Below are 27,755 nucleotides of genomic sequence, written 5' to 3' on the forward strand. Positions count from 1 at the left end.
CTAAGTGGAATAAGGTAATAAACCCAGTTTTTCTTAATCATCCTACTACTGATTAGAACTTCTATTAGAAATGTTGTATTTTTAAGAGGAAGTGCCAAGAACAAAGAGCAGAAGCAGAATGAGTAAAAATTTATCCAATGCAAACTTACTTGTTGGATTCACCTGTATTGCTATGATGAAATAACCCAGCAGCAGACAAAAAAGGGCAGAGGCATGATGCAAATTCAACAGGTAAGACCATTTGTATATTATTGTAAGCTAACTAGAAATGGGCTGATTGCTTTCAATATATTTTATAAAGAAATATGTTTTTATCTAAGATGACAGTATTATCTTCTCACTAGGGTATGTAGCCATGAAGGTAGCTATATCACCTCCATTCAAAATTATGCCTCCCAGCTCCCACCCCACACTATAATTTTATAGGCACTATCTTGTTACTCATCAAAACATTTATTGAGCTCGGTTATCACAAAAGCTTTGATTAAATTTAGAACTAATTGTTTGACTGTCATTTTTTGTTCTGTAGTGACTCCCTAATTTAACCTGTTTCTAATAATTAATAATTGATCTCTAAAACATCTCAGTTCAAAATGGACAAGGCATGGGACTGTATCAGTTATTCAAGATAAAACTTTTCTTATAGCTCTCAAAATGACTGCAATAGTTTGCCATTTAAATAACAGTCTCATCTGACTACAGAATTATCTAAGTGTGATAGCTAATGAAAATCAATAGAAACTGAGAATAGTGACTGATTGTTAAGTCATGACTTTTTGAGACAGCAAATAAAATTGGAGAAAAATTATTCTTTATTGAAAAATACTAATAATACTGACAGACTTCAAAAGCAATTCACGCTTCCAGAATACAAAGTACTTAATACATTTTTCAAGCCTGTTTGCGTTTCAAAGTTAGCATTTTTTGTAAATCAAATTTGATGACTAAAAATATTTTCCAGCTTTATTATTTAAGGAGCTGCACAATCTTTGAAGGGGGGACCATGAGGTGGGCAGGGGCAGAATGCACGTGGGACTGAGCAGCAGCTACACAATATTTCCCATAACTTCGGTGCTGGAAACAAAAACACCGCACAGGACAGCTGCCCTCCAGTGTCACAGAACCTTGGGAAATAGCATATCAAAAGATAATTTATACATTTTTCATGTAAGATTGCTTTTTGAAGAAGTCTTTAAGAATGCCACTGTAATTTAATATCATCCAATAACTGAATTAAAAAAAAACTATATGAAAAAAATGAGCTGTTGCCATCATAATGGTCTTTGCTGAGCTGTGAGTAATTTTAGATGCAAAAAAATTAACACATATATGTAAGTTTAATTTGAAACCACACAAATTTTACGTATGTAGGCTCAGATAGTAGCAGTGTTCACCTTATTACTAATAGCTTAACCGGAACAGCCACTCTATTCATTCCACCAGCAGGAATAGCAGCACCAATATCTAAAATTCTTTACGTATAAAAGCTTATGTCATTATCAAAGTCCCATTCTTTGCATGCTCCAATTTTTGTTATTTTTTAACATAAAAGCAACAGGATTTGGAGAGATACTATTTGCTGTATTAAAAGTTATACAGCATCTTGTACTGTCAAAAAGCAAAATACTGTGAACAGCAGCCCTTCTTCACAGCTCTAAACTTGAAGCTGCCGAGCAATCACTGCTTGTGCCAGCAGTGGCGTTTCCACAGTAAAATAGCAGAAACTAAAGGAATCATGGCACAATGGATTCTGAATTCTTTATCTACCATTGGTCCTGGGGCTGAGTACCTTCCCCTTGTAGACTCTATCTGCTGATCGTTCCATCATCTTTAACGGAGGAGAGGCGTCAGGTCATATAGCGGGTAATGGCTCTCAGAGCATAAAGGAGTTCTGCTTGCATCCTAGCTTCTATAAGAAGCAGATTAACATGAACCTGAATATAAAACACAACATTATTTAAGATATGGTTATAAGCATTTACAACCAGTTTCAGTGCATTTAATAAACACCAAATATAAGTAACGTTTTATGCGTACCACTGAATAGCTTAACACAAGTCTTGGGTTTGTTGAACAGAGGATCAGTTTCTCAAAACAAAAGCCATCTGATCTTTCTTGGAAATATGTTTTGAGCTTATATTTGATCACATCTCTTTTTGAAGGTTTGTTATAATAATAAACTTTCCCTGCCAAATCATCATTCAATAATTTCTGTAAAGACGGTTCAAGGATTCTCTTCTTTCTCTTAAGTTTGAACTTTGAAGACAGGCCAGCAGATCTGTTCTCCCTGTCATTCTTCTTTTACGTTAAACCAGCAGTCTCCAACCTTTTTGGCACTGGAAACCGATTTCTGGATGATTCAAGCACGTTACATTTAATCTAATGCCATGCTGATCTGGCAGCAGGTCCCAGTCCCTGGTCTGCAAGTTGGGGACCCCTGCTTTAAACCATAATCAGGTTCCCTTCCAAGGCATATCTAAGACAGCTGTTCTGGAATGTTCTTCTCTGGGTCAGTAGAGGTGATGGAAAGGGCTGGAGACCCATTAGATTAGGTGAAGGAGAATAAGAACCACTGCTAAGTTAGAGTAAACACAACAGGTACATACCTTCTCAGAGTGCTTGAACTGCCTCCAGAAGCTATCATACATTCTTTTGGTAACCTTTTCAGGAGTGCAAACAACAGTTTTGATATAAACTTTAAAGCTACGATCTAATAGCTGGTTAATTTCACCATAGTCATAGTCATCGTATCTGTTAAAAGACAATGTGAGAATTACTGTATTTTTGAGTGGAAACAGTGTCAGACTTTATTTTTCTGGGCTCCAAAATTACTACAGATGGTGACTGTAGCCATGAAATTAAAAGACGCTTACTCCTGGGAAGGAAAGTTATGACCAACCTAGATAGCATATTCAAAAGCAGAGACATTACTTTGCCAACAAAGGTTTGTCTAGTCAAGGCTATGGTTTTTCCAGTGGTCATGTATGGATGTGAGAGTTGGACTGTGAAGAAGGCTGAGCACTGAAAAATTGATGCTTTTGAACTGTGGTGTTGGAGAAGACTCTTGAGAGTCCCTTGGGCTGCAAGGAGATCCAACCAGTCCATTCTGAAGGAGATCAGCCCTGGGATTTCTTTGGAAGGAATGATGCTAAAGCTGAAACTCCAGTACTTTGGCCACCTCATGCGAAGAGTTGACTCATTGGAAAAGACTCTGATGCTGGGAGGGATTGGGGGCAGGAGGAGAAGGGGACGACAGAGGATGAGATGGCTGGATGGCATCACTGACTCGATGGACGTAAGTCTCAGTGAATTCCGGAAGTTGGTGATGTACAGGGAGGCCTGGCATGCTGCGATTCATGGGGTTGGGGAACACATGTATACCTGTGGCGGACTCATTTTGATATTTGGCAAAACTAATACAATTATGTAAAGTTTAAAAATAAAATTAAAAAAAAAAAAAAAGGAGTCGGACACGACTGAGCGACTGATCTGATCTGATAGTCTGTTTTCTTATAGAAGTACAGATATCAATAGTAAATGTTATATTCTTTTCTCCTCTTTATATAGGCAGCTGTCCCCTAAAATAAGAGCTTTACAATGTTTAAATGGGGGTGGATGAATGAGTATAAAGGAGTAAGAAATAGAGAAGTCAGGGAGATGAACAAAAAATTTGCTAGTGCAAAGTAACAGTATATATTTACAATCATGAATAAGCAACCACACTGAGGAACAAATTTTGGAAACGGTTTGAGTATTGATGATATTAAGAAGTTAACAAATTAGACAATATTGATATATCCCATGATATATAAATTATAATCTACTTGTATAAATATTTTCTCATGTTAGCAGGAGTTCTTGGGGTCAGATGAGGAAAGAATTGGTCTCTAAGATGGCCTCACAGTGTCTACACTTAGGCCATTCTGCTTTAGGCCAGGATGGTCGTAGGCACCAGTGTCTGCTCTGCCCCACTAGAGAATACTTTCTACAACATCCAAGGAGCTTCAGTCTCCTATTTGGTTTCTAGTGGAAAAGGGAGAAAACTCTTGTAAAGTTGGTCCATAATATAACCATTCGGGAGTCTAAAGTCAATAGTCTGGCTACTGAAAAAATGAATAACCAAGAGAAAAGTCTGACTTTACAGCTAAAATAATTCGGAAGGACCATAGTGTGGGTGTTTGTGTATGTTAGAAGGTGGTGTATAGTGTGTGTATATAAATAGCATAATACTGATAAAGTTTTGCATTTTATGAAGTATCATGGGAGTAGGTACTCTTTAGAAGGGCACTCTAAGTTTCATGAAGGCAGAAGTACAAGTGTCTCAGGAGATAAAAATGATACAAACACATAAATGTTTAGAGACAAACTTTGCCTTTTTCTCCATGCTCCTGGACAACCTTGCTTGTTGTTTAACTCTTGTTCCTAACTCTCCTTCTTCCTGCCTAGCTAGGTGAGAGGAAACGCACTAAGCTGCAAAAAATCAAGTTTCTAAAGCATATAAATAAGCTCTTAGGGAGGGGATGGTTCTGAGTATATTAACATGTATATCTGCATATGTGTTTCAAGCACCTGAATGATTTCCCTAAAAGAAAATATCTCTTCATAAATGTAAGAAAACAGACTAACCTGATTCCAAACATGCAGTGAATATAGTTCCAAATAGCCCGTCTGAGCATTGAGGTATCAACATCTTTGTGCATTGCCATTGTATTATAAGTAAGATTGTAAGCAATGTGAAATTTTTCATCAATCAACTGTCCTACATCTGGATAAAGACGATTTACCAAAGAATAACCATGGTCTTCCCAACAATAGTCCTAAATACAGAGAACAGAACAAATGTGAATAATTAAAATGTGGTCAAATACAGTTCTATGTCTATTGCTCTGTGGTGCAGTGAGACTACTGGCAGTTGAAATCCACTCCCTTTCTAGAACATCCCTAGCTTTCTGTTTCATTTGCATTCCAGTTTGATGTTTTCAATTTCTATACCGCAATATGCAAAAGTTAAATTTTGCAACTCACCAAGTTTAAAAACCAGTGGAATCTCTGCCTTACACACATGTGACTTGTATTCTGCTTTCTCTCACTGTTTCCCCGTCAGCCTCCAGAGATGACTCGTCTTGGGAGGCCACTCTCCTTTTATATTGCTGCAGGCATTCAAGTGTCTTCAAATTTTGTAAATTTTTACTTCAACACATCCATCACTCATTCTTTTTCCTCCTAACCCCCCTTCCTCTTAGCTCTGTTAAGTCTTCTAATTAGTTTTCCTACATTAAATCTCCGTTTCCTTTTTTTTATCTCAAACAAAACTTACTAAGCCTCTACTTCTACGTTGCTCCCATATTTGTTTTCCTAAAACACCTCTCTGATATCATGCCATCACTGTGGTCAAAACCTCCAAGTCTGATCAATTTTAAAGTAACTTCCAACTAATCAGAAAAATCCTTTGCTTGAAGCTTTCAGCAGCCCAGCCAGTTTATGATACCTTCCCTCACTCTGTCCTTTAACCTAGGCTCAATTATTGCCTATAGTCATCTCTGCTTACAATATTCATGCTTTTAAACTATTCAAATCTGTCAAATCCTAATCTGCCTCTAAAAAAAATTTTCTAGTCTACATGATCTCTCCAATTGTAATGTATTATATTTCATGACACAACTTCATTACCACGTAACATATTCTATATTTCTTCCTGTGCCTAATTTGCCTCCTTAAATAATGTTAGTTCCTTGAGCCAAGAAAAAAAAAATCTCATAGTTTCCAAATATTTTCATAATTCTGCTAAAAGTTATTACTTAATACTAGTCCTTCACAATCGGAGAAGGCAATAGCACCCCACTCCAGTACTCTTGCCTGGAAAATCCCATGGGCGGAGGAGCCTGGTAGGCTGCAGTCCATGGGGTAGCTACAAGTCGGACACAACTGAGCGACTTCACTTTCACTTTCATGCACTGGAGAAGGAAATGGCAACCCACTCCAGTGTTCTTGCCTGGAGAATCCCAGGGACGAAGGAGCCTGGTGGGCTGCCGTCTATGGGGTTGCACAGAGTCGGACACAACTGAGGCGACTTAGCAGCAGCAGCCCTTCACAATAATTGGGAAAGTTAGAACTATCAACTCATAACAGATTGTTTAAGAAATACATTTTAAATGCATTATGTGTCTAGTAATGGATTGGAAGCAGTCTTAGAAAACTACAGCATGGAATAGATGAATGTTTCCTAATTGATGATCCTCAACTTTTATTCTGGAACTAGAAGATACAGCAATTGTTGCTCCTGCAATATATTTGCAAAGCACTTAGCTTCCTGGAAAAGCAATAAGAGAGAAGGAGCCTGGTATCCTGGAGGATGACAAGGTCCCTAAGTTTCCATGGACTCAATATACACAGAATTGCACTGGGAATTTTTACTGTGTATTTCAAAGTTAATGATTATGGAGCTAAACAAACTGGGTCTACCAACAATAATTTGACTCCCTACCTCACTAAAACTTTATTCTAAGAGATGGGCATTATTTAATTTTAGAATAAGATATCTTTATATAAAAATCCTCTTCAAGATTTAAGTTTGAAACTCTCAAAAATTCTCATTGCTTCAAATGACATTAGGTTCATATTTTACCAGGGAATTAGGTTATTGTAATCACTATGACTTATTTATAAGAACTCACCCAAATTAAAAAAACAAATTTGCTGTCCCTAAAAGTTCTAATTTAAGCACATGTTTCACTCTGATTTTCTCATCCTCTTTCCTTCCACCCCCACACACATAATGCCTGAAATGTTGAGGACATTTCTCTTGTCACAGAAATGGCCTCACTCTAACACTGGTGCTCTATAAAACAATGCTATAAATGCTAGCTAGGTTCTAACACAACTATTTACTGTTTAGTTATATTATGAACTTTGAGTTTTAGTATACCATCTGGGAACCTAACCACTATTGTAATTTTGTTTTATGGGTGACTATGTTTTGAATTCTGAGCAACTGATTTATGAACTTATATCTAAGGAACTGCATGTACATAGAAAAGTTATTTATCTCTGCAATGCTTTCTGTTCTCAAATCCAGATGGTTCTTTCTAATTTTAAGTCAGATTGAGATATTTCTAACCAGTCATGTACATACAAGTTGTGATTTTACCTGGACTCGAAATGTTGGGACGTGCATTCCATGTCTAGAGAAATCCTTATAGCCATAACTAGTATCCTCAAAGTGACGTGATACATCTCTTGCTGGTGTAACTTCATCATCATCTGAAATAATTTTTTAAAAAAGCTACTGAAAGCTTTTCAAAAACAGGATGCTAGTTAAAATTCATTTTACCTATAACAAGTAAAAATAGGATAACCCTTTTTCTGATACTTAGTAACCAATATCAACTAAAATAAAGTCTTAAAACTATGAAGAAATTGCTTAATAAATGGAATATAAAGGTTAAAAAACATACTCATGGTTGCATTTACTGTGCTTTTCATTCCTCTCTTTCACAGATCCTCTCTTCCTCTGTGTCCTCTCTCTAGTTTATAGATGTGAGGTTCTACTTAAAAGTATGTACTCCAAGTATGAATACCCTTTTGAAATAATCTTTATGGTACTAACAAATCAGCTGTATTCTAAACTTTAGCACTTGGACTATTTTTAGTTGAATATTAATGTCATACAATATGTAAAATGATCTCTCTAACAGCTTCCCTGATGCCTCAGATGGTAAAGAATCTGCCTGTAATGCAGGAGACCTGGGTTCGATCCCTGGGTCAGGAAGATCCCTTGGAGAAGGGAATGGCTACCCACTTCAGTATTCTTGCCTAGGAAATTCCATGAACAGAGGAGCCTGGTGGGCTATATAGTCTGGGGGGGTCTCAAAAAGTTGGACACAAATGAGTAACTAACACTAACAGTTCAAAGGTCCTAGAAACAATTCTGAAATGAATACAGGAAAGAGGCTCACTAAGCCTTTTTAGATTATTTTCATGTTTAGGAGTTGATGAGATTATTTAGTTTCAAGTAAATAGAATCAAAGACTTCTCCTCAGGCTAACATCAAACCTCCATTTATACAAATTTGATTTTTTCTTTGCTATTAAGAAAATTGGTTATTAAAACCAATGTACTCTTTGTTCCACTGTATTATTGTCAAAATATATTGACACTATAACTTTTTTCCTTTAAATTACCTAGTTTACTTATTAAATCCTATAGGTTACATTTGATAAAGGCCTAACAAAGGGTTTAAGCTGTTAGTTATCTAATAAGTAGCTCCTTTTCACAAATTATAGAATTTTAAAGCTGGAAGTACTATTAGGCCTTTATGAATGCAACTTCCTCATTTTAAAGAAAAAAAAAAAAAAGGAATGCTCCATGCTAAATGACCTAACATTCACAAAGTTTATTAGCAGTGATTTTAGGACCTAAATCAAATATCCTTGCTCTTAGTCTGTTTTCACTTTAACTTCCTTTTTTGGAAGTAGGACTACCTATGCAATAGCCTTTCTAAAAGGAAAGACATATTAGAATTAAACTTAAAAGTTTTGCACAGCAAAGAAAACCATAAACTAAACAAAATGACAACCTACAGAGAGAAAATATTTGCAAATGAAGCAACTGACAAGGGATTAATCTCCAAAACACAAATAGCTTATGCAGCTTAATATTAAAAAACCAAACAACCCAATCAAAAAAAAAAAAAAAAAAAAATGGGCAGAAGAGCTAAACAGACATTTCCCCAAAGAAGACATATAGATGGCCAATAGGCACATGAAAAGATATTCAATATCACTAATTATTACAGAAATGCAAATCAAAACAACAGTGAGGTTATCACCTCACATCAGTTAGAATGGCCATCATCAAAAAATCTACAAACAATAAATTTTAGAAAACTGTTGTTGGGAATGTAAATTCATGCAGTCGCTACAGATAACAGTACGGAGGTTGCTCAAAAAACTAAAAATAGAGCTACCATCTAATCAGCAATCCCACTCCTAGGTATATGTCCAGAGAAAACCATAATTCAAAAAGACACACACACCCCTGTGTTTACAGCAGCACTATTTATAGTAACCAAGACACGGAAGCACCCTAAATGTCCACTGACAGCAGAAGACAGGGATGTGGTGCATGTATCAGTGGACTGTTATTCAGCCATAAAAAAGAATTAAACAATGCCACTGGCCACAGCATGAATGGACATGGACCCATATTATGTGAGGTTAGAAAGAAAAAGACAAATATCATACAATACAGCTTATTATGTGGAGTTGTAGAGAGCCTGTGGTTACCAAGGGTTTGGGATGCAGCCGGGGTAGGGGGGTGGGGGTAGGGGGAGGGATAAATTGGGAGATTGGGATTGACATATATATACTACTATATATAAAACAGATAACTAATAAGGACCTACTGCATAGCACAGGGAATTCTACTCAAAACTCTATATTGACCTGTATGGGAAAGGAATCTAAAGGTGGATATATGTATAACAGATTCATTTTGCTGTACACTTGAAACTAACACAACATTGTGAATCAACTATATTCCAATAAGAAAAACTTATTTAAATTGTCTTTAAAAATTGGGCTTCTTCGAAATAGATGTTGACTATGTAATGCTTGCTTTTACCTGAAGAGAAGACAAACATGCTCTCTCTTTTTTCTATTTCAAAACGTGAAGCCATCTCTTCCTGACTTGCCTCCTCTTCTTCTCGACATTCCTGTAACTGCTTCATCTTTTCCATGAGGGCTTCAACCTCAAAGAAGGAATCACTTACCTGAAACAAAAGTGCAATTAAGGTTGTTACATATGTCAAATATGGAATAAATTTTATTAAGTTGGTCTCATAAGAATTTGCATCTTAATACAATATAAGAAAAATAGATCTTATAACTTTAATGCACATGAATGAATCAAAAACAATTACTTTGGCCTATCATATATACAGATATAAATTTTTAAATTTAAAACAATAGAAAAATTTTAAGAACATATTCTAATGTTTAAATTTTTATTTCAAAAGTTAGTAATATTATTACTGTCATTAAGTTTTAAAAATTAAAATTTAACACTGTCAGTTTAAAACAGAACTGAGTTACGCTTTTACTTGCTCAGTGAAACAAATAAGATATACAAAATATAAAGTGGTTTTACATCAACATTGTACACTGGGCATATTGTCAATAGACAGGCATACCTCAGATATATTGTGGGTTCAGTTCCAAACCATTAGAATAAAGTGAGTATCATAACAAAGCAAGTCAAGAATTTTTTTGGTTTTCCAATGCATATAAAAAGTTATATTTATACTATACAGTAGTCTATTAAGTGTGCAATAGTATTATGTCTAAAAAACAAGGTACATACCTTAAAAAATTCATTACTAAAAATACTTAACACCTGGGAATAGGGAGCTTATCTACTAGAGAAATTTTTTTAAAAATTATATTATTTCACTATTATTTCATTTAATTGAGGGATAACTAGGAACAGTACTTCTTTAGCCTCATACTAAATCAAAGGTGGGGAAAGAATCCAATTCTCAGCATCCTGGCAACTGATATGTACTCACCCTTAGTCCATCTTATAACCTTTAAACTTTGATAAATAATCAGTGGCCATATGCGGGCCTCTCACATGAATCCAGATAGCTCAAAAGAGGGTGAAACTGACGGTCTTGGGCCTTATCAGCACACCACAGCACAGCAGTCAACCTTGGGAAAATGATTTTCCTTCCTGTGCTAATCTCACCATATGTAAATGCTACCTCTTATTTAGTACCTGATAAATGCTAAGCACTGTATTAGCCCTTTTACCTCTCTAGAGACATTTCACTTAAACTTTGCAATAACCTTGTGTTTGACCTTTATTTAGAAATGAAAGAATGGGGGGTCAGGGAGGGTAGATAACTTGCCAAGAGTCAAATCATATGTTAACAGTCAAGTGTTTGTTAAAGTCAAACATATAAATTCAACCTGTCTAAATCTGTCTTAAAGTAATAATAAAACTGAGAAAATCTGTATGAAGTATTGAGAAGGCTGTAATGTTTCTATTTGGAAATATAAACCCTTGCTCTTTCACTACAGCTAAAGAATGCAGAGGGAGTTTTGAAACATCATATATAGGAGTTAAAACTTGCTTATAGAAAATTCAACTCATTGTGATCTGTTTTCCAAGGAATAACAAAGCTGAGAAAATATAAATGCCAGAGAAGAGAAGGAATAGAGATAAAAGCATTTTAATATATTTACATTCACTTCTATATATATTTGTGAGAGGTTAAAACATGAAGGAGTATTTTAAAAGGAGAAATTCCAGATCAAAGCTGATTAACTCTTCTAAAAGAGAAACAATTGAGATGACAGCCTGTTTCTTTCGTGCAAAAAGGAAGAATGGGATGTGATCAGCAGCAGGCAGTCCCGCATCTCACATTCAGTAGCCATTCAATACTAGCTGGCTCTGGCACATCCTGGTGGCTTCCAATCCTGAAGTTATTCGAATGTAGTCTCCAGGAGGGTCTTATAATTATATATAAGTCATATAATTTTGTTTATGTCCCTTAGCATCAGACACTATAATGCTCAGCAATTGGAGGCAGTCAAATACTTGCTGAATGAACAGACTGGGGGGTCTAATACCTTTTTGGACTTAACAGGGTAAATTTTCCTAAAAGCCAAGTAAAAAAATAATACAACAGCAATTACTGTGATTAGTCTTACAACAATCCTGTAACAAATAGATACTTACCGAAACATTTCCTGCTGAGTTGACCTGCATCTCATCCACACTGTGATTGCCGTTTGTAATGTCACAGATGCAGTAGTTACTAACAGAAGGCGGTCTGAATGTGTGGCCACCATCACAATGAATCTCTGGACTGATCCCACAGCCAAATGTGAACGAGGCAAGAGAATGATAGTGTGTGAGTAGAACTACTGCGTGTACCAGTTCTGCAAGGGACCAGCTATGCTCTTCAGCTTTTAAAAGTCCCTTGGGGAAAAAAATGAGAATATATTTTTATACTGGGGTATGGTGTTGGTGAAAGAACATAGTTCATGTTGGTATTTAATCTATTGAAAACAGGATTAGTTACTGTATAAAACTTAGGATAAAATGACAATTTGAGGCATGTAGAACTCAGAATTTGCTAATTTTTATGAGTATATATTCAAAAATTGAGCTTAACATAATCTGATAATGACTAATTCCTTATTATCTGAAATCTTGATTTAAAAATGCAGTAGAATACATTTTGTTTAAGGCAGTTGCTGTGTTTCAGACAATGGATTATGAACGTATTAACTATGTTGTTAGTGTGACATCTCAAACCAAATGTAATAAATTTGAGTTTAAAGTAGAAGCTACTGTGGAAAATATGCCTGTTTTTCTTTAATATCAGGCTTCCTCAAGGAATTTTTTTTTTTAAACTTTACAAAATTGTATTAGTTTTTATAGTGGTTTGAACAACTTGACTCTGAATATGTCTAAACCATCAAATTATATTTAAAAAGTTATGCTCAAGGTCAAGTCTACAATCCTTAAAAGTCTTACAAATCTGTTCCCATTCTGCTTCATTATCTATTTCATAGTATTCTATAATTTTATGTTATTAGACAATATAACAGACATTGCATTAATCATATTCAAATCTTATATCTTCTTGAAAATAAGATGCTTCCATTATATAAAAGTATCTAAAATACTCTAGGGAATTCTCTGGCAGTTCAGTGGTTAGGACTCTGAACTTCCACTGCAGGAAGCACAGGTTTGATCCTTGGTTGGGGAACTAGGATCCCACAAGCCTCGTGGAATGGCCAATAAATTATAAAAAAAAAAAAATAATAAAATTAAAAAAATTTCTACTGCATGGCAGATTCTTTTAGAGAAAGTCAATCTACTTTTATTCTATTATCTTTATTATCAGACAGTAAAGAATCTGCCTGGAATAGAGGAGATCTGGGTTTGAGCCCTGAGTTGGGAAGACCCGTGGGAGAAGGGAATGGCTACCCACTCTATAGTTTTCTTGCCTGGAGAATTCCATGGAAAAAGGACCTGGCGTGCTCTAATCCGTGGGGTCACAAAGAGGCGGATTTGAATGAGCATTTAACACTTTCAATAAATAGAACCAGAAGAAACTAGTTTAAGATGGTATTTTGCAAAGATATACGAGATTCCACTTTACATCTATCAGAATGGCTAAAATCCAAACACTGACAACAGCACATGCTGACAAGAATGTGACAAGTATGCTGACAAGTATGCTCATCCATTGCTGGTGGGAACACAAACGTACAGTCACCTCATCAGACAGTTTCACAGTTTCTTACAAAACTAAACACAAGCTTACCATACAATCCAGCAATCCCAGTTATTTACCCAACTGAGCTGAAAACTAATGTCCATCAAAAAACCTGCATGTGAATGTTTGTAGAAGTTTTATTCATAATTGCCAAAAAACTGGGAGTAACCAAGATGCCCTTCAGTAGGTGAATGGACAAACTGTGGTACATCCACACACTGGGGTATTTTTCAGCAGTAAAAAGAAATGAGCCATCAAGTCATAGAGGCACCTTAAATGCATACTGACAAATAAAAGAAGCTAGTGTGTAAAGGTTATATACTGTATGACTCCAACTATATGACATTCTGGAAAAGGCAAAACTATAAAGACAATAAAAGGAGTAGTAGTTTCAGGGGGAAGGGAGAGAGATGAATAGGGGGGGCATAGGAGATTTTTAGGGAAGTGAAACTATTCTGTATGACACCATAATGGTGGATAACATGACATTATGCATTTGTCAAAACCCATAGAACTGTACAACACAAACAGTGAACCCCAAAGTAAATTGCTGCTGCTAAGTCGCTACAGTCGTGTCCGACTCTCTGCGACCCCATAGACGGCAGCCCACAAGGCTCCCCCATCCCTGGGATTTTCCAGGCAAGAACACTGGAGTGGGTTGCCATTTCCTTCTCCAAAAGTAAATTACAGACATTATTAATTCATCAATTGAAGCAAATGTACTATGCTAATACTGCTGCTGCTAAGTCGCTTCAGTCGTGTCCGACTCTGTGCGACCCCATTGACAGCAGCCCACCAGCCTCCCCTGTCCCTGGGATTCTCCAGGCAGGAACACTGGAGTGGGTTGCCATTGCCTTCTCCAATGCATGAAAGGGAAAAGTGAAAGTGAAGTCACTCAGTCGTGTCCGACCCTCAGTGACCCCATGGACTACAGCCTACCAGGCTCCTCCATCCATGGGATTTTCCAGGCAAGAGTACTGGAGTGGGTTGCCCTTGCCTTCTCCATGCTAATACTAGAAGTTAGTAATAAAGAAAACAATGTGTGTGTGGGGGGCGTGGAGGGTTGAAGTGGGTCAGTCAGTCAGTTCAGTCGCTCAGTCATGTCTGACTCTTTGCGACCCCATGAATCGCAGCACGCCAGGCCTCCCTGTCCATCACCAACTCCTGGAGAAACCTATATATAGGTCAAGAAGCAACAGTGAAAACTGGACATAGAACAACCCAGAGAAACCTATATGCAGGTCAAGAAGCAACAGTTAGAACTGGACATGGAACAACAGACTGGTTCCAAATAGGAAAAGGAGTATGTCAAGGCTGTATATTGTCACCCTGCTTATTTAACTTATATGCAGAGTACATCACGAGAAATGCTGGGCTGGAAGAAGCACAAGCTGGAATCAAGATTGCTGGGAGAAATATCAATAATCTCAGACATGCAGATGACACCACCCTTATGGCAGAAAGTGAAGAGGAACTAAAAAGCCTCTTGATGAAAGTTGAAGTGGGTAGAATATGGGAACTCCTTGTGCCATTTTTCTGTAAACCTGAAATTGCTTTAAAAAATAGTCTATTAATTAAAATAAAAAAGACACCCTAGATATATTCTCTGCTTACCTCAATATGTTCTTTGGTAATAAGCCAAGGTCTGTGGGCTAATACTTTGTTAAGTTCTCCTAAATTCTGTAGTTTTTGAGGAGCATTCTCTAAACCATTAAGCCACTTGGGGTCTCCACCAACATGAAGGAAATCATTTACATGGAGATTCACTAAGTAGGAGCACTGATGTCTTGCTGCAGCCTAAGAGAAAACGAAAGATGATTCTAACTACACATATTAAAATCTTGAACAACTACATGTCTTTTTTCTTTACAGTGTGCAAAACAGTTAATTTTTTGATTAGTATGTTCTCAAATTTTCAATGTACTACAGAAATAAAAGTTTTCATATAAACATTCAAAAATTCACGTATGCTATAGAAAACACCTCAAAAATATCCCATTAACAAAAAATATTTGATAAAAGTATTTGAATTTTAGAAAAATTTTATACCTACTGTCAGAACCTGATTAAGAAGAAACTTCAATTAAGATGCCAACCATAAAATAATGGAATCTTATTTATAAATTGAACATGAGTGAAAACCACTTATGTCAATCTGAACTACTATTTATATAGTAGTGAAATAATCTTGTTTTCTACTTTGTTTTCTTATTTAATAGAAAATGGTGCTCAATAAGGGGGCTTCCCTGGTAGCTCAGCTGGTAAAGAATCCACCTGCAATGCAGGAGATCCCAGTTTGATTCTTGGTTTGGGAAGATCTGATGAAGAAGGAAAAGGCTACCCACGCCAGTATTCTTGGGCTTTCCTGGTGGCTCAGTTGGTAAAGAATCTGCCCACAATACGGGAGACCTGGGTTCAATCCCTGGGTTGGGAAGATCCCCTGGAGAAGGGAAAGGCTACCCGCTCCAGTATTCTGGCCTGGAGATTTCCATGAACTCAACAAAGTGTAAATACATATTAGTTTTCCTATTATTTACAAAGAGGAAAAACAGGTACTACTTAACAGGAATCCAATTGGAAGTTGAAATATAAGTATTTATTCCTGTGTTTGAAGCATTAACCATGTCTTAAAAAGATTAATAAAAACAGAGAGAAAGAATTTTTCACTGAATGTTTACAAACCATTATTCCAATGTAGTGCCGATAATGAAGGGGTAATGGCCCATCCATTTGCAGTAGATAGTGTTGAGTTTTTAAGAAACTTTCTAAATACTGTGGGTGAAAAACCATCACTAAGGTAATATTATCCAAACGACCCAAAGCAGCAAAAGAATCTGTAAATAAAGTATGCATCTGTGCGTCTTCACTCCCCACTTGGAGAATCTGTATGAAAGAGAGGAAAACCATGGTTACAGAAATTGTAAATCAGTGTTAAAGAAAACACGGAAGGGGGAGAAATAAAGCATGCATGCACTACATTGTGTGTGTCATTTAGAAGCAGATTAAATTTGGCTTAAGAAAGGGAGGTTATAATTCTACAAGTTTAACTCAACTGGTTGCAAGATAGAAGAATAAAAGTCACATATCATGTAGCGGGGAGAAACAACAAAGGCCATCTAGATAGGCTGCTTGTAGGTTTGGCCAGAATCCAGATAAAGAAGCAGATTTAGATTATCAAATGTGCAGAGCTTGCAGACACTAATGCCTTTCCTTTTAACAACACCTACTCTCCCACAATTTACAGAGAACCAAAATTAACTAACAGTAAACAATCCTTGTGAAAACAAAACATAGAAGCATTTACATATTTAGAATTAAAGATCTAAGCTAGCATTGATACCAGCCTGTGGAGTTGGCCAAGACCAAGTAACTCAGCGTATGGGCACACTTAAATAACATCTAAATATAAGCAGGTGGCATATCATTGGTCAAAAACAAGTCTTGCCTTTGCTTGACTAATTGTGGGTGTTAGAAAAGTGCCATGAAATACTAGAAATCAAAGGGACTATAATAGCTTTCTAATCCCACAGATTCACTGCCAAAGCATGATGATTAACAATGATCAACTCTGTGTAAAGCATATTGTTGACCAACAATTGTTCAGATGCCAAGATGTGGGTCATGAAAGCTTTTCCTTAAAAGCATACAGTTCACTATGTACTTTCACAAACAACATACCTCCTTTTCTGGGATGAATCTGCTTGGTCCGTGTCCTAGTGGTCGAGGAATTCTAATTCCAAGTTCCTAGAAAAGAAAATTACACCATCTCAGGCCTCTAGCAGTAAACAACATGAACTGAGGCCACAGGAATGGGAGAGAAAAACAACCAGTTGAACAGAGCCTGGCTTGTTTTGGTGGTTTGTTTTCATGACCATATATATATATCAGCTCCTCTTTTTGCATCACATAACTGACAACAGTTTATAATAAGACTCTGACTAAAAACAATAAAACCTGTTTCACTAAAACCAGAGTTTTGCATAAAGTACTTGGCAGAAAGTCTAGGACAGAAAGTTCAGCACATAGCAGCCAACCCTGTGGATTGACAGTGATACAAAATAAGACCAATGTGTTTATACATCCAAAACCCAACCAACCAAAATATCAATCCCTGTGCATCTTGTCAGGAAATGAAAAAGTCATAACCTCTACCTAGAGGTCTTAAACTGAAAGAAGTATAATTATTATTGCATCTATAATAATACTTCACAAGAACAGAAATATCATGAAAAATAAAAATTATTTAAACCCACAAACGAGAAAGTGCTGCAGGACACGGTTTCTCTGTGGTTGAGTAAAACAATTTGAGAGAAATTAATTTTCTGAGTTTTCCTTAAATTTTTAATTTATAGGATCTCATTGACTTCACTTATATTTTTGAGCTCAACTAATTAAGAAATAAATGGTTTTCTACCCTTTGACATAGGGAACCTAGAATTCTGTAATTTGTGTGACAATGTAGTATGGTTAACAAAAACTGACAATCTACCATACCAGCTTTCCCCTCAATGTAATATGCTTATAGAAACAAAACCAAAATGTAATTCAGCCTTTTTTTTTTTTTTTGAGTTCATGTCCTATCTATCTAGTCTCTAGGCAAACAAACCCCCACCTTCTTTAACAACTAAATATTAACCCTTGCTTATATAATTACATACAAATATTATTTCCACCCTCTCTTTACTGCTTCCAAAAGTCCTTCATGATATAAACCAGATGCTTTTCTTTTAAAGGAGAAAAAAAGGTGTGTGTGGGGCGGGGGTGGGGGCGCAGTGATGCAGACAGAGAAGAACATATGGCAGCAATTCAAGAAATTTGGTCCAAGTGAATGGAAACTTTTTGAGCAGAATTGATTTAGGCAGGCAGGAAAAAATCGAAGAGAATCTTAATCCGTAGAACTCGAGATTCAGATTTGAAGTAGGCTCCATTTGCAAACTAAAATTTTATATAGGTTTCAAATAATTTTGTATTAGAGGTCAGTGATTTTTTACTCTGATAATTACAGACTTATACTGAAGATAGTAATGTCTAATAACTGTATCCTTCACTGAGGAGGCAGTAAATTTACTGGTCCAGCTATGTATGTGTCTCAATTTAACATACTATAATAAATGCAAGAAAAAACCCACATTCCTTCTATTCAATACAGAATCTTGGCACAAATGCAGCTATTTATATAAAATGATGACTCTGTTGGCCTTTCTAACTGCTGAACTTCTGATCTAATTACATACATTTCAAAGAAAATATTCTGGACAAGATTTCAAGGCTAAAATTAATATTTACCCTTTTTAATTTCTTTACTATCTTATTTAAACAAAATGCATTTTAGCAACACACCCCACTTTTCAGGGATTTATTATTCATTTTATACTATTCCTGCAACTTTAGTATACAAAAAGATGTCATTTCAAAGGAAGAGAAATGGATTATTCAAAAAATGATTTTGATTCAACTGAAGACCCACTCAGAAAAAAGTGAAATTGGAACCTTAAATCATACTTTACTTCACAATAAATCACATGTAAGTTAAAAAATAATTACAATATTAGAAGAAAATACTTGTGGAGTTAGATCTAAAAATGCAACAAAACCCAGAAGTCACAAAATATAAGACTGATAAGTTTGATGACATAAATATACTTTCATATGGGAAAAATAAACATATATAAAGTTAAACAAACAGAAAACTTGGAAATATGTTTGCAACTCACACAGACAAGGGCTTTTTAAAAAATACATAATGACAAATCACTAAGAAAACCCCCCCAAGAACCTGATAGAAAAAAATGAACAAAGGACATGAACAGTTCAAAGAAAAGGAAATATAAACGTCTGAAAAAATGGTCAATCTTCACAAAACAACTGCTGTTTAACTACACTGAGATACAATTTTTCACCTAAAAGACTGCTTAAAATCAAAAAGTTTGATGATAGACTATGTTGGAGAAGGGGTAGAGAAATAGCTATTCAACACTTATATATCTCTCTGATGGGACTGTTTTGAAATTTAAGGAAAAAAGATCAAGAAATATATAAGTAGTAAGTACAAATTACTGCAACTTCCAGGAGGGCAATCTGAAATACTGATCAAAATTTAAAAGTTACATACCCTAATTGACAATTCCATCCTAGACATTAACTTATGCTCACATTTTTGAAATGTCGTATGTAAAAGTATAATCACTGTCACACTGTTCACAATTGTGTAAGATATAAAAACACCTAAGTGCTCATCAATAGAGGATTGTTTCAATAAAGTTTAGTATGACCATAGACTAGAACAGCATGAGGTCCTTACAAAGAATGAAGCAGCTGTATACAAGTTGGCTTTAAAAGATCTCTAGGATATATTATGTAGGGGGGAAAAAGGCAAAATGCATATATTACTATTTGTGAGGAAAGGAAAAAAATTAGAAATTCCATTTCTAGGACTTTATCTTACCATATACATTAGCAGCATGTGGATTGTGTGTATATTTTTAAAAATAAGACCAGATTGTTAGTACACAGGCTTCAAAACAAAGAGGTTGAAGTATATTATTTTGGTTTTATTTCTATACCAAATAGATAGTTTATATATCAAACTATTAATATTACTATCAAACTATTAATATTACAACAGTAGCTTTATAATTCTAAGCAAGTGCCTATCAATGTTTCAGAAATGGAATCTTTTCCTATAGGTATGCCAAGGGGGTCCTACATAATTCTCAAGTCTTTGAAAGTCTATCCCTATAGCCAAATTTAGTAGCTATATTGGTATCACTGTTTCCCCTCTTCTTTGCCTTCACAGGTCAAACCTTTCCTTACCAGTTCCTTTACAAATTTTTTTTTAAGAGTGAAAAATTGTTTTAAAACAGGATGTTAAGAAAAAGCAAACATTCTTAGGAATGGATTATAGACCTACTATGCTAATAACCAGGCTTCCCTTGTGGCTCAGCTGGTAAAGCATCCACCTGCAGTGCAGGAGACCTGGGTTCCATCCCTGGGTGGGGAAGATCCCCTGGAGAAGGGAAAGGCTACCCACCTGGCTTGGAGAACTCCACGGACTACAGTCCACAGAGTCACAAAGAGTCGGACATGACTGAGCTAGACTTGACTGAGCGGCTTTCACTTTTTATGCTAATAACCTCTCAGTGTTAAGATCACATTCATTCCTTGATGAGGTACCAGTCTAACAGGAAAGCAGGGGACAGAAAAGAAAAACTGAAGGAAAGGAATGGAAAGGAGTCTCTGATATTCAATACTCTAATTTCATTATTTTACTTAAAGCTAGTTCTAGGTAAAACAGAATTTTATGAGCTCGGAGCTGTATCTCAATTTATCCTAATTCAGATTCTATCAGAAAGCAGTTAATTGATTCCATCTAGCTTCCAATTGCACACAAACTGTTCTCTAACTTTTGGAAAAAGTAAACAGGTGACAGTTATCTTGAAAACATCCATGAAGTCTGTTTCTAGAGTTGGTGTCTTTAATTACTCTGAAGAGTTTTTGATACTTAAAGGTCCTTTTAGATACCACTGTTATACAATAGCATTCTCAACTTCTAAAGGGTTAAAAATTTCAATTTACTGGAAAACTCACTTTTGAAACACTTCTTTTCCTAGTCACATAACAAAATAGTTGCTACCCTGTTTTCTAGCAGGTGTTTTTTTATTTTTTTGTTTTTTTTTAAGGCACTATGGGTATTCAATAGTTGGCTTATGGAAAGCCAAACTAAGTGCCTTTCATAACTTCCTAAAGATTACTTCAACTGTGCCTTCATACGTATCTAAGAAACTGAATTACAGATTTAGAACAAATTTTGGCCAATTTAGATTCAAGGAGGCAGAAGTTGCCAACAGCTAATGACCTTGTGAAGCAGATGTATATGCTAATCACAGCACAAAACCTCACTGGTTCTTGGTGAAGGTGTGGCTGGGAAATCTAACATGGGAACTAACAGTTCTCCTCTCAACAGTCCTCCTAATCAGCATCTTTGAAAGAGACAGCAATAGCTTCTGCCATCACAACATTTCTGCAAATCTCTGACATGGTATCTGTTTCCTCTCCAGTGTATGATACTAACATACTAATTTTCACAACATGAAAATTCTCAGCAAATGTTGACAATACCACAGAATGACTGATGAATGTAATATATTCACTGTGTAAATCTGTTTATGTACTGAATGTATTGTTCTAATCAGATTTTTCAAATTTGTCAGATACACTTATGAATCTATATAAATATCTTTTAGCAAAGGAATGGACAATTTGCCACAAATGCAAAATGAGACCATTTACTGGCTTACACATCTATCTATTTGAAAAGTAAAAACAATCAGATCTCTTGAATCATTTTATTTTTTCTCACTGCACTTGGTGCATTTTAAAACTATCTAGATGTCTTAATACTGATAATAGCAACAATGATGCTAACTTTGATTTGTAAAACATTATTACAAAAGCAGTTCTTTTTGAAACACATTTCAACAAGGCAAAAATATACTGTGTAAAAAAATAAGAGTTCCCATCCCACTCTCCCTTGTTTATAAGAATCATTGCCTATAGCTGGGTGCTAGCCTTTTGATATTTGAAATTTTTAAATAGAAATGAAGAAATCCAAAGGCCTTATAAAGAAATCTTCCTATGTACTAAAACAAAATGTACTAATGCTTCTTCTAAATTTGTCACTAACTCTTATAGGGAATTTATAAATATTTAAAGTTCAGGTATCTCTTTTCCCAGTGTCTGGTATCCTATGAACTACATCCTAGAAAAATAAAAACTCAACTGACTTCAAAGTACTGGATATATAAGGCTGACTTAGGCTCTTATGTGTGCCCTACACTTTAGTCAGGGTTCCATTTCTGGAAGGTGTTTTAACTTAAAGGCACTGTGGAAGTTTGCTATTTGAAAGAGTTCTATTATTAATTCTTTTGTAAAGTGAATAGTTTTCTTATAAAGCACTACTTCCTAATTTATCTTCCCACATGTTGGACGTTTTAAAAATGAAATACAACTACACAAAGCTGCCTGGTCTCCTGAACACAATCCCATAGGCTCTATAATCAATGTGTAAGATAAAATGTATCTCTTTATCTTCTAGTTTACATGGCTATATTTAGAGATTCTAGATCTGGCCAAGAACCAGGATTCTACACACAAATACCACTAAGAACGAACAGATTCAAGCACAATCATGAGGCTCACTTCTCAAAATGACAAAAGATCTGTTATGGCCTGCAAACAGAAATTGTAAATGCTATTTCAACACTTTTGAACCGTTTTCCCTCTATAGTAAAGTTTCAAAGCAACAGTCATGAGACTCTTTTTAGGTTGCTGTATTATCTGGAAACAAGGAGCACGCTATGTAAACATGAATGTTAAAAATACAGAAGTGTTTGGTGTTCTACAACCTTCAAGAGAAAGTGTCTTCATTTATGTTTATATTGAATATATGTGGTATACTCTTAGTGTTGACTCCATTTACAAAAAAAACATAGAACTATTGGTCATTTTAGTGGGCAATAGTGCAGAGAAATTACCTCGTATTTACATTTCTTGAACTAAGTCAATACTTAAATCAATCTGATTTCAATTCAATTTTAATTACTATTTCTCTTTCTCCCTTGCTACCATTTGAATTAAAGGCTAAAATTTGAGTTAAAGTTGTACTGTTGCTGCTAAATTTTCAATTGGGATCCTACAGGACTTCCCTGGTGGTCCAGTGGCTAAGACTCCGGTCTCTCAATGCAGGGACCCTGGGTTCAATCCCTGATCAGGGAACTAGATCCTGCATGCCGCAGGATGTTCAATTGGTGCCCTTTGTAACCACTTGGTAAAAATACAAAATGTCACAATTAAATAGCTCTTTCCGAAGGCCAATTCAGACACAAAAGAAATGTTAATAAACAAGAGTAAACGCTGTGCATAACGTCATAGAGCTGGCAGAACATAGTTATTCTAGGCAAAACTGACTGAGATGCATTTTTTTCTTTTTTAAAGTAAAAGGCAAAGAGTGAGGGTCACCAAATAATCTGTTTTGACAAGACGTTGAGGGGGGAAAAATCCACAGGCTGTTCTACCCCGGGTCTAGAGTTTGTTCGGTTTCTGACTTGTGGAGACTTGTACAGAAGACAACGTTATTTACGTTTTGGAGACTTCCATTTAAATGATCCAGATAGCTTTCTCTTCCAGCCGTGGCACTTTCTGCCCGGGGACGACTCGCAGTGGCAAACGTCCCCCCAACCCACCAGTGGCCTCCCCTTCACCTGAGGGGCGCGGGCCAGCCCGCCACGCCCCGCCGGGCAGGGCGCCGGCCAGGCGGTTGCTCCAGAGGCGCCCTCCCTGGGGAGCGTTCTCCGAAGCTGTTAGGGTGTGAGGGCAGAGAAGCGACGCGACTCTGTGCAGCCCAGAGTCGGCTGGGTACCCGCCCTCTCGCCCGGTCCCTCGCCCGGGTACCTCGTCCTGGCCGCGGCTCCCACCACACTGCTTGCAGCCCAGCAGCTCCGAGACGGCCAGAGACGCAGTATACGCCTCGTTCGCGGCTGTAGCCAGGCGCATGTCGGCGCAAAGACAGTGGCGGACGCGCAGAGGTACCGCAACAGCGCGGAGGAGAGCGCTGGGCTGGCGGCCAGCCTACATATGAGCTGCAGTCTCAGCAGCGCTGACGGCCGAGGCAGCGCGGGGCGGGACGGGGCGGCACGGGGCGGCGCAAACAAAAAAGCCACGCGGCCCCGCCCTTGCCGTCACTCAGCTGAGTCGGCAGCCGCGACAGCCAGTGGGGGCCCTCAGCGCCGCGGCGCCCCGCCTCGGCGCGGAGGGGCGGGCACTGGCGGGGGCAGTCAATGCCGCCCGGCAAAAAACAACCTCTGGGGACCGACTGTACTTCCCCCAAGGAGCTCAATCCTCTGGTCCCTAGTGGGCTTGGTCTGCCGGGATGTGAGCCTACAATGTGGCTGGAAGGTGCAGCCTGAACTGTCGGGCTTCAGTGAAAGGCAAATGTGTACACCTGTCCCAGCATCAGCAGCCGAGAGCCTGCCCTCCATCCACCCATTCAGGTCCAGTTATCTGCCAAAGGGCAACCAACCTCTAGGCTGACTCCGGCACCACTAGGAGGAAATCAAATTTGCTTCACATTTTATGAAGTCTTGAAATTTCCCTTCTTTCTTTCCAAAAAATGCCCAAACAAAGCTGATTGGACCATAAAATGCAGAAACAAGCAGGAGACCATGACCTACATTCAGTTAAAAATTATTTTTGGTAAACTATGTAGAAACTGTAAGTATCAACTCTCCTACACAGATAATAAGCCTTGGCAGCAGATCTCTAAATTTTCTTCTTCCCAAGTATATTCGAAAGCATTTAAATTTCTAATGTTTCCTCATAAGTACCCTGGATCTAAAGAAAGAATCTTTCTCTGAAACCCGATGAGGAACTTGAAAAAACACATCATAAAGGAACACAACTGACATTGTTGGATCTGAAACACAAATCTCTCAAGTCTTTTGTCATAACTGTTAGCTTAGGGCTCCATTAACTTCTTAAAAAAAAAAAATTAACTCCTAAATTAGATCTCTTTTTGCATGTTTGCCCTGTATTTTCAACCTTACATGCTCAGGTTAAAAAAAAAAAAAAAGTTGGAACATTCTATCAGAAACAAGTGGAGTTTAAGTCAATGAATACCGACAGACACAAAACCAGGGCTCATAGATGAATATTAAGTTTCAGTCTTAGAAGAGAGGTTACAATGTCTCAGAGAAAACTGAGTTACTTTTTTAGCTCTTAAACTGTCACATTTTAAAAGCAGAATGTTAAAATGGTTACTTTTTATCTTCTCCAGATAAATAAGATTATATGTTCTCATATACTTTTTATAAATTGCTGAAGCACCCAAATATGTGGTCAAGAAAAGCAATTGGAGGTTAATAATTAACATAGAATAAGGCTACAGAGACTTCCAAGTGCTCTTTCTCTGAGCAGAGCCACAAAACAATAACAACAACAAAACTGTATAATCTAATGCCCACGTAGCCACAAACAGGCAAAAGTAAACACAGAAAATCCAATTTGCAGCGATATGACATACCTTCCAAGATAAACTGATTGTACATGAGTAACTTGGAAACATTTAAATGACTTGATATAGGGGTTGTGAGTGATAAAGCTACTTAATGAGAGAAGTATGTGAAAAATGATGACTCTGGTTCTAGAAGAGTTGAGCTGTGATTTTATTTTCTGGAAAGAAAACAGCAGTGACGGTTAGTCGTCTAGTAGGGCATAACCTTGTCTGATATTAAAATTATATTATTTGCAAAATGGAGAAGGTTTGCCTTACTGTTTTTTTAATGAGAGGCAAGGGAAAAGCATGTATCTAGCCAATGCAAAAATGGTTTAAAACATTTAAATGCAAATTAGAACTGCAAACTGTGTGTGTACATGTGTATATATTCATATGTATATATGTATATATATATATGTTCATATATGATACTTCATGCTTCATAAATTTTGAAGATACATATGTTGAAATTTAATAGGAAGCTCCCATTAGGATTTCTTTTTTTTTTTTTAAAGAAAATTTCAGTTTATTTTGATGCTGCCTTACATAAAAAGAAAAATAATTTTAATATATTCTATTTCAGTCCTATTGAGGCCCTTCAAGTCATTAGATAGTACTAATTTTTGCTTTTTGATCGAGCAGTAACTGAATTAGTCACTCTCTTCTATAACATAAAAAGGTTGCCTCCAAATATATCTATTAACCAAGAGTTCCAACAACTGTATTGACCTGCAAATATTATGCAGATCTTATTTCTGAGATTTTTTACAAATCATTTAATAAAAAGTTTGTATTTTCCAAAGATTTCACTACTTGAGTTGGCCAGATATCCTGAAGGTGCTTCTCTTAATGAACTTCCAGTGCTAAGCATATAATAAACCTCCTGAACACCAATTAGTAATTGGAAAGGACTATGCTTTTGATATTTACCATAGGCTATCATTATAGGCTAGCAGCTATTTACAAAGTCTGCTATTTAAACATTTCATTTCAACATTTTATTTCTTCAATGAAGAATCCTGACATCTAATCCAAGAAGTAATAGTAATTCTGAATTTCTCCTTTCTTCTAAAAATGTTCTGGGCACTCCCTGGTGGTTACATGGTTAGGACCACATGCTTTCACTGCTGAGAATGTGTGTTCAATCTCTGGTTGGGGAACTAAGCTCCTGCAAGCTATGAGACATGGCCAAAAACGTACATACATACATACAAACATAAATGGGCTTCCTTTGTGGCTCAGTGGTAAAGAATCCACCTGGCAATGCAGGAGACCAGGAGAAGCAGGTTTGATCCCTGGATCTGGAAGATCCCCTGGAGGAGGGTATGGCAACCCACTCCAGTATTCTTGCCAGGAAAATCCTATGGACAGAGGAGCCTGGCAGGCTATGGTCCACGGGGTCACAAAGAGTTGGACACAACTGGACAGACTGAGCACACACATACATAAATGTTGGGGGTTAACCTACCCAACTCAACTGTATCAAAGTGAGGTTTTTGCACTTGACATTAGCAGTAATGATCTCAATGCTAATTGCCCCAGAACAAGATGGTGAAAGTGAAAGTGAAGTCGCTCAGTTGTGCTGGACTCTTTGCGACCTCATGGACCATAGCCTACCAGGCTCCGCAGTCCATGGGATTTTCCAGGCAAGAATATTGGAGTGGGCTGCCATTTCCTTCTCCAGGGGATCTTTCCAACCCAGGGATTGAACCCGTGTCTCCTGCATTGCAGACAGACACTTTACTGTCTGAGCTACTAGGGAAGCCCATGGTACGCCCATGTGAAAAACAAGAGTGGTGTCAAATGACTTGATCTGAGCAGAGCCCCATGAAGCATTAGAGTCCAGACTTGGACTGGTGGTTCAAGACAGGCTTCCTGAAGTAAGTGATATCTGAGCTAGGGCTTAGAGGACTAATAGAGAGGCCTTGGAAAGAAAATTGGTGGAGTGTTTGAGCGAGTAAAGACAGAGTTCTAAGTTAAGAAACTAGCACTGTGCAAAGGCCCAGAGGCAGGGGAGAGGGAAGCTGAATAAAGGAAGTTCACTGGTGTCTGGTGGAGAAGAGAATGGCAACCCACTCTAGTATTCTTGCCTGGAGAATCCCATGAACAGAGGAGCCTAGTGGGCTACAATCCATGGGGTCGCAAAGAATCAGACACGACTGAGTGACTAACACAACAACAACTGGTGTCTGGAGGGCTTCCCTGCTGGCTCTGCTGGTAAAGAATCCACTTGCAATGCGGGAGACCTGGGTTCGATCCCTGGGTTGGGAAGATCCCCTGGAGAAGGGAACAGCTACTCACTCCAGTATTCTGGCCTGGAGAATTCCATGGACTGTATAGTCCATGGGGGTCGCAAAGACTGGATATAATTGAGCAACTTTCACGCACTCACTGGTGTCTAGAGCTGAGAGTTTG

The 27,755-nt window shown here is 37.2% G+C and overlaps 2 protein-coding genes across 7 annotated transcripts in view; one reads left to right on the top strand and one right to left on the bottom strand.

Moving 5' to 3' along the window:
• The window catches only part of CEP57L1 (centrosomal protein 57 like 1), a 224,759-nt gene that overhangs the window by 23,784 nt on the left and 173,220 nt on the right, over positions 1–27,755 (top strand). The gene's annotated exons all lie outside the window — the stretch shown is intronic.
• SESN1 (sestrin 1) overlaps positions 790–27,755 on the bottom strand; it is a 116,055-nt gene continuing 89,089 nt past the window's right edge. Inside the window, exons 1-10 of one of the 6 annotated variants that reach the window (XM_006075468.3) lie at positions 23,741–23,980; positions 16,970–17,035; positions 15,974–16,174; positions 14,906–15,088; positions 11,740–11,982; positions 9,622–9,769; positions 7,148–7,260; positions 4,627–4,817; positions 2,607–2,751; positions 790–1,934 (exon numbers count right to left, since the gene is read on the bottom strand). In XM_006075468.3, coding sequence (XP_006075530.1) covers positions 1,848–1,934; positions 2,607–2,751; positions 4,627–4,817; positions 7,148–7,260; positions 9,622–9,769; positions 11,740–11,982; positions 14,906–15,088; positions 15,974–16,174; positions 16,970–17,035; positions 23,741–23,842 — 1,479 coding nt within the window. In that variant the 5' untranslated portion in view covers positions 23,843–23,980 and the 3' untranslated portion in view covers positions 790–1,847. Of the gene's footprint in view, positions 1,935–2,606; positions 2,752–4,626; positions 4,818–7,147; positions 7,261–9,621; positions 9,770–11,739; positions 11,983–14,905; positions 15,089–15,973; positions 16,175–16,344; positions 16,550–16,595; positions 16,675–16,969; positions 17,036–23,740; positions 23,981–27,755 lie in introns of those variants that run through there. The other 5 variants (XR_006542427.2, XM_006075466.4, XM_044924374.1 and 2 more) reach the window with 5 other exon arrangements.

This window comes from Bubalus bubalis, chromosome 10, assembly GCF_019923935.1.
Source record: "Bubalus bubalis isolate 160015118507 breed Murrah chromosome 10, NDDB_SH_1, whole genome shotgun sequence".
Lineage (NCBI taxonomy): Eukaryota > Metazoa > Chordata > Mammalia > Artiodactyla > Bovidae > Bubalus > Bubalus bubalis.